Below are 19952 nucleotides of genomic sequence, written 5' to 3' on the forward strand. Positions count from 1 at the left end.
CAACGGGCTTTTTGTTTATGTTGTTTCCTACCTCCACACAGTCTTAGTTAACTCTTTTTTAATTACTATCTAGTCAAGTCAAATGTCTGCCTTTCCATGAAACCTTACACAGTAAATAGTGATCTTCTTCTTCTCAACTTTATACACTGGCATTAATACTTTTCTATTGAAGTTACCATGCATTATTTTATACTAGTTATTTGTACCCATGTCACCTCCTACTAGACTGTAAAATGTATAAGGGCAGGGACCTATCTTTTTTTTTTTTTTTAAATAGCAGCAATCATAAGAGCCGAAATTTATACAGCCTTTTATTTGCCCTAGAATCTAGGATATACTCTGTTCTGCATACATTTAAGTTGTATACATGTTATATGCCTACCCTGTTAGACTATATACATATTTGAGGATTAGAGCTGTCTTTTGTTTGTATTGGTATTCTTAGTACCTAGCACAGTGCCCTGTATTTGATAGATTCTAATAATAAATGGTTTTCTAGTTGAATTGTTAACTTAGTATTAAATACACTTTTTTAGAGATTGTCATTTACATTAAAATATACCAGCCAAGTGATGGTTGGTGTCCAGAATAAATGGGGCTAGGTTGAATATAATTTGGACTTATTCCATGAAGCTTTATATCTATTTAAAACCATATCTCCAAATCTACAAAGAGATATCCACCAAGGGAAAAAACATTTCCCTAGAGCATATTAGCATCACTGTTATATTTAATGAAATCATATCCAATCACTCATCACTATTGATATGGTAGTATATTTTTATTGTGTTTGATGTGTGGTAATATCACAATTGCTTCATCAACACTTGGCTCCACGAAGTAGCTCTATCCACTGAAGTTATTTGTGGAATTTTTATTAATCATCCCAAAGGGCTTTGAGGCAGATGAATTTTAAATTATAAATTCATATCTCTGTCTTGTTGACTGATGCTAGAGTTAACAACCAATTATTAAGTACTTATTATGTGCCAGGTATTTTTCTAAGTGCAAAGGATACAATTAAAAAAAAAAAAGGAACACCAGAGTCTCTCCAAGAGGTATAAAGTTTACATAAATGCTCTTTCATTACAAAGGGATCCACAAAAGATGGGTGATCATCTTCTCCAATAGATATCTCCATATTTCATAGTTAACAAAGAATGTGGGAGACTGTGAGTAAAGAATTGTTTTTATATTTTAAAATACAATAAAAACTTTTTTTTAAGTTTTTACAATTTTTTACTTGGGGCTATACAATTCTTACCTGGGGCTATATAAAAAAAAGTGTTGGGTTTGAGCCACAGGTTTTAGTTTCCTGATCTCTGGTACATATAAGAGAAAAGAATTGAGGACAGAGTTTTGGAGAACACCCACAATTACTGAGCATAAACCTCTACAAAGATCTAACGAAGTTGACTGAGAAGGAGTTGTGAGTTAGGCAGGAGAATCAGGAGAAAGCAGTGTCACAAAAACCTACATAGCAAATATCCAGGGAGAAATTGTTATAGGACGTTACAGGATGTGTCAAAGACTAAAGAGAAATGAAGAAGGATGAGAAATGAGAAAAAGCTATTAGATTTGGCAATAAAGATATCTTTAGAGACTGGAGTTTCAATTGAATGATGAGGTCAAAAAAGATCAGAATTGAGTGAGAGAAGAGGAACTGGAGACTCTAATTGTAGATGGCTTTCTCAAGGAGTTTGTCAAAAATTGGAGAAGAGTTATAAGGATGACACCTAATGGGCATGGTCATATAAAATGAGAGTTTAAGGATAGGGGTGAAATGTACATTTTGAAGGCACTAGGGAAGCAAAATGAAGATCAGCAAGGGAGAAAGAATGTAGAAGGTCTAAGATAGAGCCTTTGAAAATACTTATATTTAAGGAATGGGAGGATAAGGAGTCATCAAAGAAAGCAGAAAAGGTACAGAATGGTGTAGAAGAGAACTATAAGTATCCTGAACTATAAAGCCAGAGGAGAAGAAGGTATCTAGGAGGAAATGCCTACAGCATCAAATGTCAGAGAAGTCCAAGGCAAGGAGAAGAGGGGGAAAAAGCCATTAGGTTTAGTGATAAGGCTGTCATTTATGTTCTCAGTGAGAGCTATTTTAGTAGAGTGGTGTGGACAGAAATTGGAAAGAGGTGGAAGGAAACTAATAAAGGAGCAGAGGCAATGAGTTTGGAGTACTCTTTCTAGAGTTTGACAATAGAGTTGAAGAAGAAAACAAGATGATAGAGTGAGTCAGAAGAATCAAGAGAAGTCTTTTTTTAAGGAAGGAGAGGAGAGGAACTAGTAGAAAAGGAAAAGTTGAAAGTAAGACAGAGACTTGAAAAAAGTTTGACACCAATATCGTAACAGTGAATGTATTCCCCTCATGTTGTTTATGAAAATTACAGAGCACATAAGTTGATTCTTGCCCTCCTTCAGTATAGATTTTCAAAGGTTTAGATTTCACTCCAAATGTACTTACTAAGGGTTTTGCAGATGTCACTAACAGCTTTAAAGACAACAGATGAGAAGCTGACTTTTAGCCTCACGGTTTTCATGTTTGGCAAACGAAGGCGTAACATTTTATGCTGAGGTGTGAAAAGCAGCCTTGCATCTGCCTGGACACCATATTTGTCCAGAGTCCAGTGGGTTTTTAGAAGCCAGCAATGTTTCTGTTCCCACCAAAGAGCATAATCTGACCAATCTTGAGCTATATCTGCAAGAAAAAAAAAAAAAACATGGTCAAACAAAATGGTGGCAACCACAGAATAGGGTAATTTCAAAATCAATTGTTACATAAGAAAATCAAACAAGAATTTCAAACTTCGAGTTATATATGCTTTTGTCACAAAAATAACAATGAGACTGATTATATTCTGCTTTTCTAGTAGAAATGATGAATTTGTTCTAAACCATTCACAAACACTTGCTCACTGGGCCCTAATGGAATATATGATATAACCTAATATAGGTATTATAGATCTCACAGTGAAAAGGATCTTCAAAAGGGCATCAAATCCAATCCTCTTATTTTGAAACTGAGATCCAAAGAGATCCAAAATTTGCCAAGGTCATTGCTCTCGTTATACATACAAGGACTATGCGAAGCTGGAATGTGCATTTTGTGAAATGGTTAGAGTTAAGGTTGCAGGGCAATATTGGTTGGGAAAGTAATGAAGATAATCAGCCCACAAAGGTTTCCAAGATCCATGACTTTGGCCGCATTAGCATTTTTCTCCAACCAACTAATCTACTAAATTACTGATTAGTTAACTTAATTAGTTAAATAAAAATTCAGATTCTGACAGAAGTAGTAATTTTTATAAAATGGTATTTGCGTCAAAGGTGCATTAGGTAGTTATGGAATTTATCAGTAAAAGATACTGAAACACCATTTATTTTTATTCATTAACTTTCTGTTGCAAAGCAAACTTAAAGAGGTTTTATGAACCAAACAAGATAAATTCACCTTGAAAACTCTTCCATGTGGAAAATCATACTGCTCTTTAGTTCAGTGATTAAAGGATCTGATTCCAGTAACTGTAGGAATTAAGGATTCTTAACAGTTCTATACTTCCATAGCCTCAGTGAGTTGCTGTGGCTGAAGTATACATTGTGAACAACCTAGTTATAAGGCTCCCTGTACTTGGCTAGGATGATTCTTGGATGACAAAAAATTACTAGGCTCAAACTCAAATTTTTTAGCTTGGCAGAACTTTTAAGACTTTGTATCCCTCCCTATCAGCTCCTTTAAAGACCCTACTTCCACACTACTAAAAGGAATCACATTAGAGATTCTCTTTATATTTTAGATTTTTTAGGGTTCCTCCTTTTCCCCCCAGCTGATCATAAATCATAGTCTGATATTTTCCATTTTTCAGGCCAAAAGGGTGGAAAAAAATTGGGACAAATGTGGTTTCAGGGCCTTATTTTTTGTAACCATTTTCTTCAGCAGGCAGGTAGAACAGACAAAGAAGTTGTTTTTTCCTTAAATTTGATTTCCTTTCTAGCTCTGTTACTGGGAAAAAATTCCAGGAGAGGAGTCAAGAGCACCAAGATTCACTTTTAACTCTTTTACTAACTAGATGAGTGATCTTTAGGCAAGGCTTTAACTTCATGTCCCTTAGTTTATCTTTTCACCAAATAGGAAAAAGAATAGCTTCTTAATCACAGAGTTACTGAGAATCTTATAGGCTGTAGAGATAAAGCTGCTTTGAAAAAATGCAAAAGAAAAAATATTTTTCATTTGCAGAAGACATAAAGAAAGTAGTCTTAGCACTCCTATCCCTGTCTTCCCCACCCCCAAAATGCTGCTGTTGAGCAATTTCTTTGATCAATGAACATTTGCAATGCATTGCCTCTGCTGAGGTCTATAGTGAGAGAGACTAAAATTGACTTCTGTCCCCCACAGAATTTAAAATGTCAGAGGTTGAGTAGGATGGGAAAATGAACCAAAGACTGTTTCATAGTTTACTCTCATACAAAACATTGAAAACTGAGATCTGGTCCCACAGTTGCAGCAAGTCAGATGGATTTTCTTTAAATATTTACATAGCTACTTAAATTCTTACAAATTGACACCTTAAGAATTCTGATCTATGACCCTGAAGTTGCCTACAATATTAAGCAGAGATGAGATTAAAGAGGAAGGTCAGATGGATGCTGAGGGAATAGAAAAACAAAACAAATTTTATGAATTTTTCTTCTTTCTCAGTAGCTACTATTGAGGAACTCCTCGATCTCCTTCTATAGCTTAGGGCGAAGCAGGATATGGCTTCTCACCAAAGTCTCTTATTGAAAAAATTCTTACCAAAAAGAAAAAAAAATTAACAGTGGTTGAACTTGTCTACTGCATTCAATCACCTTAAAAAGCTCAAATAATCTTGATTCATGATGCAATGGCAACTCTCTCCTTATAGATAACTCTGGTTCTGTTCTAGAGTGGCAGAGTGGATTTTGGATCTAAGTTTGGCCAGCATTACTTATTTCTCAGAAATATGCTTTAGCAATGTTGAGACACAAGATGCTACTAATCACCCCCAATGAAAGGACAAACAAGTAGCCAGTAACACTAATGTTACACCACTTTAGCTTTCCATAATAGTGCACACTACCTTATTTCAGTTAAGAGTAATATCATTCTTGTCTTAAAACCTTAAAGTTAATTTTGATTCTTTCCTCTCACCCTCTGATTTTTAATCTTTGTAAATGGCTTTCCCATTTGCCCCTTCCCCTTCATTCACCCTGTCTACTCCATCAATTAAATTTTTATGATCCTACATCTGGATTACTGGAAGAATTATCTGTCCTCTTTGACTCTGGTCTTTCCTACCTCCTATCTGTCTCCCACACAATTACAAACTGCTCTCCCTTTACTCAGAAACCTATGAGACCTGGTCAATTAGTTGTCACTCCTCTGCCCAGCTTCCACAGACCCAGAATCTTCATAACCTATCATTGTCTCTTTCCTCCATTCCATTCTTTTCCTTTTGTTGTTCAGTTGTGTGTGACTCTTCATGACCCTATCTGAGTTTTCTTAGCAAAGATACTGGAATGGTTTGCCAAGGAAACTGAGACAAATAGGCTTGAGTGACTTGTCCAGGGTTATATAACTAGATTAATATTTCTGACTCCAGATCCGGCACTCTATCCACTGCATCATCTAGCTGTTCCGTTCTTTTCCTACTTGTGCTTAGCATTTTTGCTCCAGAGTAAGAATGGTTTCATTGTCTATTATGCGCAACACATTCAGTCCTGATTTTCTAAGTCTTTTCTTATGCTGTTCCACTCTTACCTGAAATGGCTTTTCTCCCTTCATATATTCAAATCCTTCAAGGCCTAGTAAAGGAAGAAGTTGGTGCCAGCCCTGTCAGGACAGAATGATGCATACCCATAATTTCTGCTAGTGGGAAGGCTGAGACTGGTGGATCCTGAGCTTGGGAGTTCTGAGCTGCCATAGAGGTAAAATCAGTCAGCTTGTCCTCCCTAAATCCTGTACCAATATGGTAAGCTTTGGGGGTTAGGCTACCCAAAGGAGGACTGAATTGGTCCAAATCAGAAATGGAGCAGGTTAAAACTTCTGTGTGATCGGTAGTGGAATGGAGCTTGTGAGTGGCTATAGTACTACTAGTTTGGGAGAGAGGAGGAGAGAAAATAGAGGAAGAAATAAGAGAAAGGAAAGGAAGAAAGGAGAAAAAGAGAAAGAGGAGAAGAAGGAAAGGAGATAGGAGCAATACAAAGAGAGTAAAAAAGAAACTAAAATAATGACTAGAAAGCAGAAACACAAGAGGGAAAAAAACTGGTACAAAACATTCCTCTACTGCTATTGTATAGACACCAGGTGTAATCATGGAAAGAAGCCCTGGATTTGGAGACAAAAAGATGAGTTTGAATCCTGGTTCTAACTGTGATGAAAAAAACATTTAATTTCTCTGAGCCTCATTTTCTTCACCTATTAATAGGAAAGAATGATGTTAAATGGCTTTTAAGCTTTAAATTCCACGGTCCTCATTTCTTTAACAAAATTTTTAACAAAATTAAATTAACAAAAATTTAACAAAACTTTGCAGAAGTTTAGAAGAAAGAATAAAGTTTTAGAAAGCTATTTGAATTTCCTTTTTGAAAAAGGAAACAGATCTAGAGAAATTAAATGACTTAGTTGAAGTCACAAAGCTATATATTCACTGGCAAAATTCTAATTAGGGTTATCTGACACCTCAACATCTTCTTGACTATAGTTATCACCTCAACACCTTTCGAATTTAGAAATAGCCCTTAAACCTCTACCCCACTCCTATCCCCATCTTACCTTCCCTATTACTATAGAAGGCAACACCATCCTCTCAGTTCCTCAGACTTGGAACCTAGGCGCCATATTGTTTTCCTCACTATCTCCCATACCCCATATCCAATTTATTGTCAAGGCTCATCAATTTCACCTCTGTAGGATCTCTCCAAAATGCCTCCATCTCTCCTCTGGCACTGTCACCCTCAATACCTCACATTTTGATTTCTGCAATAGGGTACTGGTGGGTGCCTCAAGTCTTTCCTTGTTCGTCCAATCCATCCTCTAGTCAGCCACTAATGTGATTTTCCTAAAATTCAGCTCTAATCATATTACCCTCCCATTCAGTAAACTTTATTGGCTCTGTTGCTTCCAGGAGCAAATACAAAATCCTCTCTTTAAAGCCCTCTATAAACTGGTCCCCTCCTATCCATCCAATATCTTTATACCTTACTCCCCCAACATGTACTTTTTGATCCAGTGACACTGACCTCCTGGCTGTCCCTTGAACAAGATACTCCATACCTCAAAGCTAGGCATTTTCTTTGCCTGCTCCCCAAAGCTGAAATACTCTTTCTGATATGACTACTAACTTTTCAGGGTTTCTTTAAGTCCCAACTAAAATTTCAGCTTTTACTGAAATTGAGCCTAGTGCCAATAGTTAGTGACATTTCTTATTTGTTTGGTAGAGCTTACTTTATGTATATTTGTTTACATGCTGATTTCTCATTAGACTATAAGTTCCTTAAAGGCATAGACTGTTTTTTGCCCATTTTTGGGTCCCCAGCCCTTAGCATAAACTTGTTCATTTATAGTTTAAAACAGTTCTTATCTTTAGTATCATAGACCCCTTTGGAAACTTGGTACAGTCTCTGAACCTCCTTTTTTCCCCTGAATTATGTTTTTAAATGTACAAAATGAAATATGTAAGATAAAAGCATTTAAGTAATACACGAGTTCATAGGCCAAGAATCCAGAAACTTTAAAAGTAAAAGAGTGGGGAAAAATAGATTTAGGAAAATTTTTTAATACCATAACAGTATATTTTCCAGGGGTTACTGGAAATCTTGGCCAAAGTTTAGTATATACTTAAGCAACTTTAGTACTGACTCCTTTATTTTAGATTCACTACTAATTTTGTTACAGAGTCACAGAATTTTCCTTCCTTCCAAATCTAAACTTCCAGCTAATTTGATTTGTATTTTAAATGTGAGAAAAGAATTCCAAGTAACAATCTACTTTATGAGGAAATAAAACTTTTATGGATATGGTATTTTTTGAATTAGGCTTGAACTAGGGTGGTGGCTATGTGAGTAATGAGAAGAACGATATGGGAGATGTTAGAAAGGCACCGTGTGTGTGTGTGTGTGTGTGTGTGTGTGTGTGTGTGTGTGTAGATATATGAAAATAATTTTTATTAGCAATGGCCTAGATATGTGGGGTGAGTTAAGGATGAGGATTCAAGGATCACACTGAATGTGGGAACCAGTATTAACCTTCTTGTCATGTTTAAGCTGGAAAATGTAGTCTCTTTGTAGACATGGGCAGACTGCAGCAGGTTCCAGGGTAGATAAAGAATAAATCTGTTTCACTAGGGATCACATCAGTCCCTAAATGCTGGGCACTTATTAAATCTAAAGTGGTTTGCTGAGACCTGAACTCCCAGGGACAAAGGAGCAGCATTTGTTTTAAACATTTACCACAGCAATGAGTTCAGTGACAGTTCTTCCTAGTGTTACTCAGTATCTTGGCTCAAGCTTGATTTTTATTTGATCCTGTTTTAGTTCCTGCTTCCCTGAACAAGATTGTAACCAAAGTGCTGTCTGTGAATAAAACTTGTCTTGATTCTGGCCTCTTCCACAAAGCCTCTGGGATTGGGTTTAAGATAGTGATTTTGGTGTGCAGGGCAAAATATACTAGGGTCAAGTAACAAAAATGCCTCCAACTTTTAAAGGAAAAATCAGTTGTGGGGGAGGCCAGAATTCCTCTGAGAGGAGATACAAGGACATCTTAAAGGTCACTGGTTCTGATTATTCTTGTTATTGGTAACTAGGTGCTAAGCTCATTTGTTTTTCTAAGCAAAAGGGGTCAAAGTGCTAGTAGCACCTGCTTAATTTTAGTGACTTCTGCAAAAGGCCAGGTCCTCCTATATTGTTTAGGATTCTTCTGGCTGAAGCTGATCAACAATCTTAAACTAGTTATCCCTTCTTCTGGCTGTTGGTCCTGGGCTAGGATTGATTTTTCCCATCTTATATGTGGGTCCCACCTCTCATTCTGGCTCTAAATCACATGCTTCCTTGTATTGTTACTTATCTGTTTAACAGATGTCAAGTTCCCAACTGAACTGTAAACGTTTAGAGAGCAGTGACCAGGTGTTAGGAATTTTTTTTGTATTCCCTCCCAAGGTTTGAGTTAGAGCTATAAACATAAAAAGACAATAGAGCCTATCCATTGTGTGCTCCCTTTTCTCATATCTACAGCTTCAATCCTTTCAAAATGTTCCATTTTTCCTTAATTGTTTAGCTGCAGAGCAAGTGGTAACTCTTCTGGCTAATTTCAACTCATTTACTTCTTTTTTTTTTTTAAACCCTTGTACTTCGGTGTATTGTCTCATAGGTGGAAGATTGGTAAGGGTGGGCAATGGGGGTCAAGTGACTTGCCCAGGGTCACACAGCTGGGAAGTGGCTGAGGCCGGGTTTGAACCCAGGACCTCCTGTCTCTAGGCCTGACTCTCACTCCACTGAGCTACCTAGCTGCCCGACTCATTTACTTCTATCTTTGATCCCTTCACCCTTCTAGATTTTCCCTTCTTCTCAGTGGATAAAGTGCCTGACTTGGTGTTAAGAAAATGCATCTTTAGGAGTTCAAATCTGGACTCAGATGACACTTATTAGTTTCTGTGACCCTGAGCAAGTCACTTAACCCAGTTTGCCTCAATTTCTTCAGAGGTAAAATGAGCTGGAAAAAGAAATGTCAAACCACTCTAGTATTTCTGCCAAGAAAACCTCAAAATGAAGTCACAAAGTGTCCATTCCATCTGAAATCTCCTTTTGCATTAAGTCTCACCACAGTCTTCGCTGTGTCTACAAAAACATCCACATCTTCCCCAGGCTTAAAAGTCTTCCAGTTGACCCTCAAGTCATAATCCTATTTCTCTTTTCCTTTTCAGAACCAAACTCCTAGAAAAAAAACTTCCATTTCGGCACTCCTTCACCTCTTTTTTTTTTTTTAAACCCTTAACTTTGGTGTATTGTCTCATAGGTGGAAGAGTGGTAAGGGTGGGCAATGGGGGTCAAGTGACTTGCCCAGGGTCACACAGCTGGGAAGTGGCTGAGGCCGGATTTGAACTGACTCTCAATCCACTGAGCTACCCAGCTGACCCACTCCTCCACCTCTTTTGATCTGTCTTCTGCCTCAACTACTAAACTGAAACTGCTCATTCCAGTGTTACCAGCAATCTCTTAACAGACAAATTAATTAGCCTTTTCTCAGTCTTCATCTTTCTTTATCTTCTTTCAGCGCCTGGCATTCATTCCCCTGGATGTGTTCTCTCCCCTTCCAACTTCCCCATCTTGGTCTCTTTTGCTGAACCATCATTTAAGTCTTACTATGCATGTATATGCTGCTCAGGATGCTCTTCTCTTTCTACATTCTTGATTTCAACAGCTTCTATTGGTTCAGTAATCATCTCAATATAGATAACTCTGGAATACACATATCCATCCCTTGCCTTTCTCTAAAGCTCCAGTCTTATATCAGCATTAATTGCTTGCTAACTGTTTACCTTAATGCCCCATAGGCATCTAAAATTCAACATGTGGAAAAAAGAATGCTTTTTGCCCCTACACCTACCATTCTTCCTAACCTTCCTCTTTCTGCTGAGTGTACTACATTCTTTCTAGTCGTCTTGATTGATATCTTTAGGTTCACTTATTCCTCCATATCCAAAGAGTTGACAGACTTTGGTGATTCTCTCAACAAAATCTCTTGTATCAGTTATATTTTTTCTACCCACAATCAGCCTGGTCTGTGTGCTCATCATCTTTTTCCCCCGAGTTATTCTAATAGCTTTTTAACTGATCTTTCTTACTCCACTCTCCAATCCATCCTCTAAACAGCTGTCAAGTTGGTATACATAGAGCACAGATCTGACTCCCCTATTCAAGAAGCTCCTTAGTCTCTCTAGGATAAAATGCAAACTCCTCTTGGTGGCATTTAAGGCCTTTCACAATGAAGGGTTGCGGTAACTAGATATTAAGAAAGGCTCATAAGTAGAAATGATTAAACTAATCTAAATAAAAAGGTCAGTGGGCCCAATTGGATAAAAGTAGAAAAGGCTCTACTCCAAGAGAAGAAAGAAATGAACATGCTCAAATTTTGTATGGATAATAAGAACAAGCAGGTCCTAGTTGTACAGCTATTTAGTAAGTAGGACATCATTATTTCTTTGTGAGTAATCTTGGATGCTGTCTGGAAAAGCAACATCATCATGCTAGTTTAAACTTTTTCTCTCTATATTTTGCTTTTACATCACTTTCATTTCCAAATCTTTCCCTTTCCACTCCCTTCCCCAGAGAACAAGCTTCTGGAACAGAGAACTTAAAATGAAAAATATAGTTTAGCAAAACGAAAAAATCCACTACATCTTACAATATATTCAATTTAATGCAAGTTAGAAAAACTCCAATTAGTTTTATTCTTCCTTAACCTGGAATTTAAGGCCCACTATGTATATTACAGTTCAGTCAGAATGGACTACTCTACATCCCTTAAAATACATCCATTACTTTTTTCCCCTGCTTTACCACCTCAGTGTACTGTATATCTGGGAAAATTTTCCTTATTCCCTGCTCTATATCTTGAGAATCTTATCCATCATCCCATCCCCAGCTCAAGTGCCACCTCCTTTAGGAAATCTAAGATTTAGATGAATTTAGAGAAGGCAGGAATTACTGTGTTCCAGAACCACAATTCATTTATTAAGTACCTACTTTGTATAAAACATTGTCCTGGACAGTAGGGAAAATACAAATATTATTAAAACAGCCTCCTAGTCCTTAGAGACTTGACAGTTTAGCAAGAAATCGATACAATTATAAATAAATAAATGAATTGTGGTTCTGGAACACAGTGATCTATTTATTGAACTTAAGATGTCACAGTGAAAAAGCATATTTGTTTTGCCAATTCATTCTAAGTCTTTCATTTCAAACCCAAATTAGTATTATAGTCACCTAGGGCAGGGGTCAGCAAACTATTTCAGAGTACAGTCAGTGGAGCTAAACAGACTCCCCATTAGACTGTGAGCTCCTTGAAGACAGGTACTGTCTTTTGCTTCTTTTTGTATTCTCAGTGCTTAGCAGAGTGCCTGGAGCATAGCTGGCACTTAATAAATGTACACTGATTGAGTGACTATTGGTGCCATTGAGGAATGCAGACACAGGTAGAAAGAAGAAAGAGAGGTGAATGTGGCAGGGAATGGAGTCAATGCAATCAACAATTACCAAGGATCCCATATAAAACCCAAACAACATGGCTTGATGTTTGGAGGCCATCCAACTGTCTTTATCTAAATCCACTACATAGGTTGCAACAGTACCAGTCTCATCATCTCTAGAAGCAAAAGCAGATAAAAGGCTACTATTATAGTATCATTTTAAACTTTCTATAAATCTCCAATTTCTCATTTAGACTACTTGCCAACTTTGTAAATGAATAAGCCATTATTTTTCTCTAACATTTTCTTAAAATAGTTTTGTAATTGTACGATCAGATTTTCTATGAAATCAATAATGCTTGGATCAAATAACAGAAGTGGCTTTAAAGTTTGTTTAATAATGGACTGTCCTGAAATTATTTTTAAAGGACACGCACTGTTGCTAACATAGAACATCCCAGAAGGGAGAAAAGCAAAGCAAAAAAGACTTTGTAATCCTTTATTTTGCTTTTAAAACTGGTTTGTTCACCAGAAATTAAAATAAATGAGTAGTGCTCATCACTATGTTTCACAAGCTGATTGTCCAACTGTCATTTATAAGTTTAGTTTCTATTTCTTTGGGCTGCATTTCCTGTATGACCATTTAAAAAATGCTAGAATTACTTGGCAGATAACACAAGGATAGAACACCCTTCATTTAGTGTTTAGATTTCCTGGCTTTATTTCATCCCCAAATCTCTGCATTTTGGCTTGCTTACAAAATCTATGATGAAATCACTGGCAGTAGAAACAATATGTTTGCTGCTCTCCCACATACCTGTGGCCCAATTTTCTTCCTTGAATGCATGTGAGCAACTCCTATTAAACTTCAACAGGCACAGACGAGTGATTTGAGGTACTGCTGAATACACAAGTAGCTGAGGCAGCTCAGAGCTGATGTTCTACTTGAACAGAAATCTTTCTGAATGTTGGCAAAACCACAGGTCACCATGAATCAAATCAGACAACAGCTGGCTATCAGACCTTATCACTGTGTGACTAATACAAGTGTTATTACTAACACCTTGTGTAGCTAACTAGGATAAGATAAATATACTGTTTGAAAATTTGATACAGATTGATTGTTTGATATTACATTTGATTTTAGAATTATCAATACGATTGATATTACAGGTTTAAGATCATAGTTGGGTTACAATAATTTGCCACTGACCAGTCTATATCATCAATGAGTATATATAATGCTGAAATAATAAGTCTGTTAAAGTATTGAGCATGTGATGATGAATACAATCTAGCCTGTTCACTTGTCTGGTTATACATCTATGTGAAATAAAACTGCATAATCATGTGAGAAATAAAAAGCATACTTTGTTTACTAAGACCTCTAATCTGTGCATTTGGAGAATGAAAGAGCATTTTATTAAAATTAACTTACTGATTTGCTCTACTAGCTTGAGCATGACTCCTCCAATATGTAAGTCTCCAGATACTCTAAGGGTGAATACTTTTTGTTCTTCCATATTTTGTTCTTTTTCATATTGGTGATCAAGACGGATAATAAGCTCCCAGGAGGTGGTTCCATAATCACTGGAAGAAAACATCTTCACAATACAAAAACCTATCAAAAGAAAATAAAAATCAAAATAATGTATTTTAAAAGTGGACATAAGTGGAAATAATTCTTATTATATAATAATTCTTCTTATGATCAAATTTTCAAGTTCAATCCTCCAAACTTGTTACTCCCTCATTATATTTTCCAGTGTTCTTAATTCCTCAGAATATTCAATATAGAGTTTTAATATAAGGCTATCTACAGGCATCTCTTATTATTCTACTCCTCCTTTTCTGCCCCCAAATAAGTGCTGGCTTTCCATCTGCATTAATTCTGATGGACTTCCATATTTCCTCCTATCATTTTCAACTTACTATTTTGCTAGTTGTTTCAGGTATATCTTGACACATCCTCTCTCCTCATTCCCACCATCCCCAAATAAGTATGTATCTTGAGAGCAGGGGTCACGTGTTAGGACTAGCTTAATCAATACCTGTTAGTTAACTAGTTGATCTCCAGGGATGAATGTCTAAACTAATTAGGAGGGTACTGAGAAGATTTGCTCTATTACAGTCAGCTCATTCCCGTTCTGAAGGATCCCAGAGTATGATGAGGCTAGGTTTCCATATAGCATAGCCCTAGAAGGTATAGATCAACTACATTCCTTCTCTCTAAATATCTCTTGTTATACTAAAACTTACAGTCTAAGTTAAATGTGAGGTAAATAATCTCTAACTTTTAAAATTCATTATTGTCTTACAGCTTATTTTGGAATTGGAGACAGCCTTTTCTTCTTAATCTCCTAACTTGCCTTCTAGTTGAGATCCCTTTCTATTTCCTCTTTATTTATTTTGCATGTATATAATTGTGTTTGTGTTGTCTTCTTTATTAAGGCTACATGTTCCTTGAGGCCAGTTAATATGCTTTTTTCCCCCTTTTTCTTTTTTATCCATAGCTAAGCAGTGTCTGGCATATAGTAAACCCTTAATAAATGCTTGTTGATGAATAACCAGCCTTGTACATAGACACTTGGATTTTCTGTCTCTATCTTTTTTATATTTGACTGTAAGACCCTATCCCTTCTCCATACGTAGTCATTTTCTCAGGCTATAAATTAGTACATTGTAGGTTCACATTGTAGGTACTAATAGACTCATAAAAACAAACAAAAAAAATAAACAAATGAGAAGATAAATGATTGTGTAAATTCAAGGAACACATGACTAAGTTATAAATGGAAAACCCGTTTCTACCCATACATACAAAGTATACGTGCCTTCAGTTACACATGCCTTAAAAAATAAAGACTTTTCAGATAAGGACATTATATTTAACTAACTTTTGAAAAAGAAAACATTCTTTAAAAAAATTTTCCAAGTTACTAGTTTCTTCATGCATTTCAGATGGAACCATCCAGAATATGAAAGTTCAAGCATAATATAAGAGATCCAAAGCCACTTCTGGTCTGGTATTATTGCTATGCAATTAGTGATGACAATGAATACTTTATATTTTGAGCATTAAAGATACTATTTTATGTCATTAAAAATTGGTACATTTAAGTTGTGAGTCACTTACCTTGCAAAATGTTGTTTTTTGAAGAACTGTTTTTGTGAGTTGTGAAATGAATAGGGAATTAGCCCTATAATATGTGAAGAGGACTGACAGAGAAAAACTATATATATCTTCATTGAGAGAGCTATAAGTATTTATGATTTTTAAGATCAATTATTTCAAAATGACATTGGAGGATTTGGAAGAGATTTAATTACTTATGGACCAGCATATAGGGTAGGTTTTATTAATTCAAATCACTGAATTTCTTTACATTCAGGTCTCATGGTCCCAAGAACCCATATAGGATTCTTTTCTACTAAAAAAAAAAGCTTATAATGAATGGTTTGTAAATTTTAAAATAAGTTACCACACAATAAATGACTTGCATAATAAAAAGTGTTCTGAGTATTCTGTAAAGTAGTTTTACATAGGATATCTCATTTAATTTTTGAGAGGTCTCACATAAGTGTTACCTGGAGATGAAAGAGATTGAGGATTAAGACCATGACCACATAGGAGGAAAGGGGCAAATTCAAATCTACTTCCCTTTTTTGTTCTAAATTCAACACTCTTTCCCTATAAACAAAGGGGAAAAAAACCTCCTCTTTATATCTATCAATCAAATGTGCCAGTCACTGTTCTAAGTATTGGGGATACAAAAGAAGCAAAAGACAATCCCTGCCCTTAAGGGACTTTCAATTTAGATACTTCACCTGATATTTAAATATATTTGATTTTTAAATCCTAAGCATAGAGCCATATTTCAATGAATAAGGCTTTTTCCACAAGCCTTTCCTTTTATGAATCAGAAGTTAATTTAAAACAACAAAAGCAAGTGCTTCACTTGCAAATGAATTTATTAAGCATCTAGTATGAGCAAGATCTTGGGGATAGAAGATACAAAACTAGACAGTTCTGGTCCTCTGCTAGGAGATAAAGCAGGAAGTCTGATAAGTAAACACAAAATATAGACAAAGTAATACAAAGTATTACCAATTCATTTCAAGGGAAGGCCCTAACAACTGGGTTGGGAGGAAAGAACAGGAAGAGAGGGTGGAGTTAAGAAAGACCTCTAGAAGGAGGTCACCCCTGACCTGTGCTTTGAAGGAAGCTAAAGCTTTAGTGAAGAAATTTTTTTTTTTTCTGCTTTATGAACATGTAGTCCTGAGAAAACACCTCAAAGTATCCAGTCATGAAATGAAAAATCATATTTCTTCTTTAGAGCCACCACCTTAATCCTTCTTGAAATCAAGAAGACTTAAAAAAAATTAAGCTGTAGTCATACCAACTCACAACTGCAAATATGCACAAAGGAAATATAATGAAATTCACTTATTTTGAGCAGATTAAAAAAAAACTATATGCTAAAATCTAAGTAACTTATGTAACTCTTTAGGTGAAGTTCTATCACCTTAGAGAAAGCACTAATAGGTAACAAATATACATACACTTAACAAATATACAAAACTTAATACATTGAATGCTATGGATTGAACTAAACCATGTTTGATTTATGCAGAGGATGATTACTTTATTGAAATAAAATTTCAATCTAAAATGAGAAAATCTGGTTCCTCTGCATTCCACTCCTAGCCTCTTCTCTCATGCCTTCATTTTTTAGTGAACTTTGAACGTAATTTCTTTCAAGCAAGTCGTTTCTTGTTATGGCAAACAAATTTGAAATCACTGACCTGAGGGCTGCTGGGGCTGAAAATAAACAAAGTGGGTAGGCGGTGGCATGTGAGAGGAGGGCTGTATCTGGAATCAGAGGACTTGGGTTCAAATTTTGACTCTTATTGCTACTTTTGTGACCATGAGAAAATCACTTACCCTTCATTCTCCCTTTCCTTATCTATAAAAGAAAGGGGCTGTTTCAAACCACCTCTAGATCTATCTATCTATGACAGATACCCCCCTATACCCTGTGGGTAGATGCTTCTTCAAGGAGTCCATCATCTTCACCTGCCTGTGCTCAGTGGAAAAGTCAGGGGAAAAAAAAACGGACCTGCAAAACTCCCAGGTATTAATTACTTTTTATTCTTATCTTGGGGAGGAAACCAGAAGGCACTCATGTTTTTGAACGGCAGCTCGATGGAATTTGCAAGCTGCATTCGCTGGGGCTTTCTTGGGAAGGGTATAAAGGAGGAGGGCAAGGAGATCTCAGCCTTTTATCCTCATCAGAGATGTGAGATGATAGTTAACTTACTTACGGGGAAGGGGTGAAGAGAGCATACTCTGGCACCCAAACTAATAAAAGGCAGGAAAAGTCAAGAAAGGGAGTCATAAGATCGTGGCTAGAGCTGGATAAGACCATCTAATCTACGGACCCGCCATTTAACAAATGAGAATACCCAGGCTTTTAAAAGAAGAGACCGCCCAAGGTCACACAGGTAGTAAGGGGCACAGAGGTGGGGAGGATCCAGATTTCCTTCTGCTTGGGTACGCTTGCAGTCCCGGGAATTGAGGCATCCCTTCCCCTCACCCCAGCCCCGCTGAAGCCTCCTGACCCCAAAGGAGTCTCCTCTCCCCTTCAGCGCTCACCTCCTTTCCTGTGGACTTGTTCTCTCTTGCCTCCCAGCCCTCAGCTGCAGCAACAGGAGAGCGGATGGGAAGATACTTTCCCAAGTTTAGCTCAGTCCCCTGGGGGACGGGGAGGAGGCTGGGAGGGTGGGAACCAACAGAGCTCCGCAAGGCCGAGCTCTAGCCCCGTGTCTCCGCCCCCGGGTCCTAGGGAGGCTGAGTCAGTGGTCCCGGGAGCGCGTCAGTCTCGAGCACCCTGACCCGGGAGTGAAGTGGAAGCTACAGAGGAGCTGCTCCCCTGGGGAGCTGAGCCCGCCCAGTCTGGCGGAACCCGGCAGAGTAGTCCTACCTAGATCGTTTTCCTACAGGTAACAACAGGTCAAGTTGGAGAGCGCACTACCGCCCCCGGGACCTCCCTCCACGTAAAACCCCGCCCTAACGCAAGCCTGGCTGCCGCCGTCTCCTCTCACCACTACCCCCAGCAAAAAATTAGCCTGCGGGGTTTGGGAAGCCTTGAGGTGGGTGAAGAGAGAACCCGCCGGGTCCAACCTTGTCCTGGACTTGCCAAGTCTCATTCTTCTGAGGGAGGAGATGCCACTCCCGGCTCTTCTCTGGGCAAACAGTGGGCAAACAAGAACCCGATTTCCATCTAGAGATAGAAGTCCCAGGTCCCACCTTCCTTGTAACCGCCCTCTCTGCTCGGCTTCTCCAGTATTTCCCTGAGACCTTAGGGAGGAAGGGTTGTGCTTCTGAAATCCTGCCAAAGATGCGCCCAGGTGATTCAGGTTTGGCAATTCTGTGCATCCTCCGGGCTCAAAAAAATACCTGCTTTTTTTTTTTTTTTTTGGACTGTCGGCTTCACCTTGGTTCAGACAGTTTGCTTTCCGAACCCCAAAATGGGTTGAAAGGGCAAATGACCAAGTGATCTAGGAGGCTGGTAGGTCAGGGGGTTACAGGAAAAAAAAAAAAAAAAAAGGAAAGTCAAGATGCATCTGATTAACAAAATGACGTAAATCCCCTTTCTCCCTCCCCCAAACCCCAGCGGTGGGGTGTAGTCCTTTTCAGACAGGAGGGGAACAACAAAGGAGGGAAATATGCCGCTACTCTGTCAACTCATCCTCTTATCTTTCTGCTCCCCTAAAAATCCAATGAAGTAATGACTCCGGATTTCCTGTGATGATGGCTCATCCAGGGAATTTGCAAAGTCTGGATATCCCTGTTCTAGCTTTGTTATTAACCACACTTATATACCCTTCTTCAGGGTTACTTGGTACGTGATGGCTTTCTGATATAGTTTTTTTTTTTTTTTTTTAAATACCGTGTATTAAGGGACTTGCCTGGGGCTACACAGCTAGGAAGGGTGTGAGACCAGATTTGAATTTAGGACTTCCCATTTTTAGGCCTGGCTCTCAGTCCACCTTGTCTAGTTTTAAATAAGAGTTTACTCTCACTTTTGGATGCAAGTTAGGGCTAGTAAATGAATCCAATTTGCTAGATCATTTTTCATGCTGGGTCCTCTGTTCCACCAATATTATAAGTGTAGTGATTTAGTATCAAGGATATGCTAACTAAGCAGGTAGCTAGGTCTGCATTAATGTTGGAAGAATGAGAAATTTGATTTAGTAAAAATTATAAAATAGCATATTACATTTGAGAGTTTAGGACATGACTACTTAATCTTCACTGTGCACTCGCCTAGCACTAGCTCTTAATATAATAAGGTGCTATGTGCCATATTACCAAACATACTTTTTTTTAAGTCTTTAACAAAATAAGTAAAAGGAAGAATACTTCAGATAGATAAATATGGACAGTGTGAGGAAGAGTCATAAGAATAAGTCATTAGAATAAGAATAAATGTAACTTTAAAATGGGACAAACTATCTGAATGGTTGAATCTACAGAACCAAATATAAAACATGTAGGTGAAATAAAAGAAAAGGCTAAATTGCTTCAGCTTGTGGCTTGCAAATAGCTACAAGAAATACCAGTGTTATAGCAATAGTCAATGAAAATAAACATGTATTAAGTGCCTACTATGTGATGAGTTCTGTGGATAAAAAGATAATTTTGGAAAGCAATCTGGAACTTGGCAAATAAAATGACTA

At 37.5% G+C, this 19952-nt stretch overlaps 1 protein-coding gene across 1 annotated transcript in view; it reads right to left on the reverse strand.

Moving 5' to 3' along the window:
* The window catches only part of FERMT1 (FERM domain containing kindlin 1), a 63550-nt gene extending 45240 nt beyond the window's left edge, over window positions 1-18310 (reverse strand). Inside the window, exons 1-3 of the mRNA XM_044663398.1 lie at window positions 17866-18310; window positions 13648-13830; window positions 2471-2704 (exon numbers count right to left, since the gene is read on the reverse strand). Coding sequence (XP_044519333.1) covers window positions 2471-2704; window positions 13648-13813 — 400 coding nt within the window. The 5' untranslated portion in view covers window positions 13814-13830; window positions 17866-18310. The remainder of the gene's footprint in view (window positions 1-2470; window positions 2705-13647; window positions 13831-17865) is intronic.
* Window positions 18311-19952: the final 1642 nt, after the last annotated feature.

The sequence above is a fragment of the Gracilinanus agilis genome, chromosome 2, assembly GCF_016433145.1.
Source record: "Gracilinanus agilis isolate LMUSP501 chromosome 2, AgileGrace, whole genome shotgun sequence".
NCBI lineage: Eukaryota > Metazoa > Chordata > Mammalia > Didelphimorphia > Didelphidae > Gracilinanus > Gracilinanus agilis.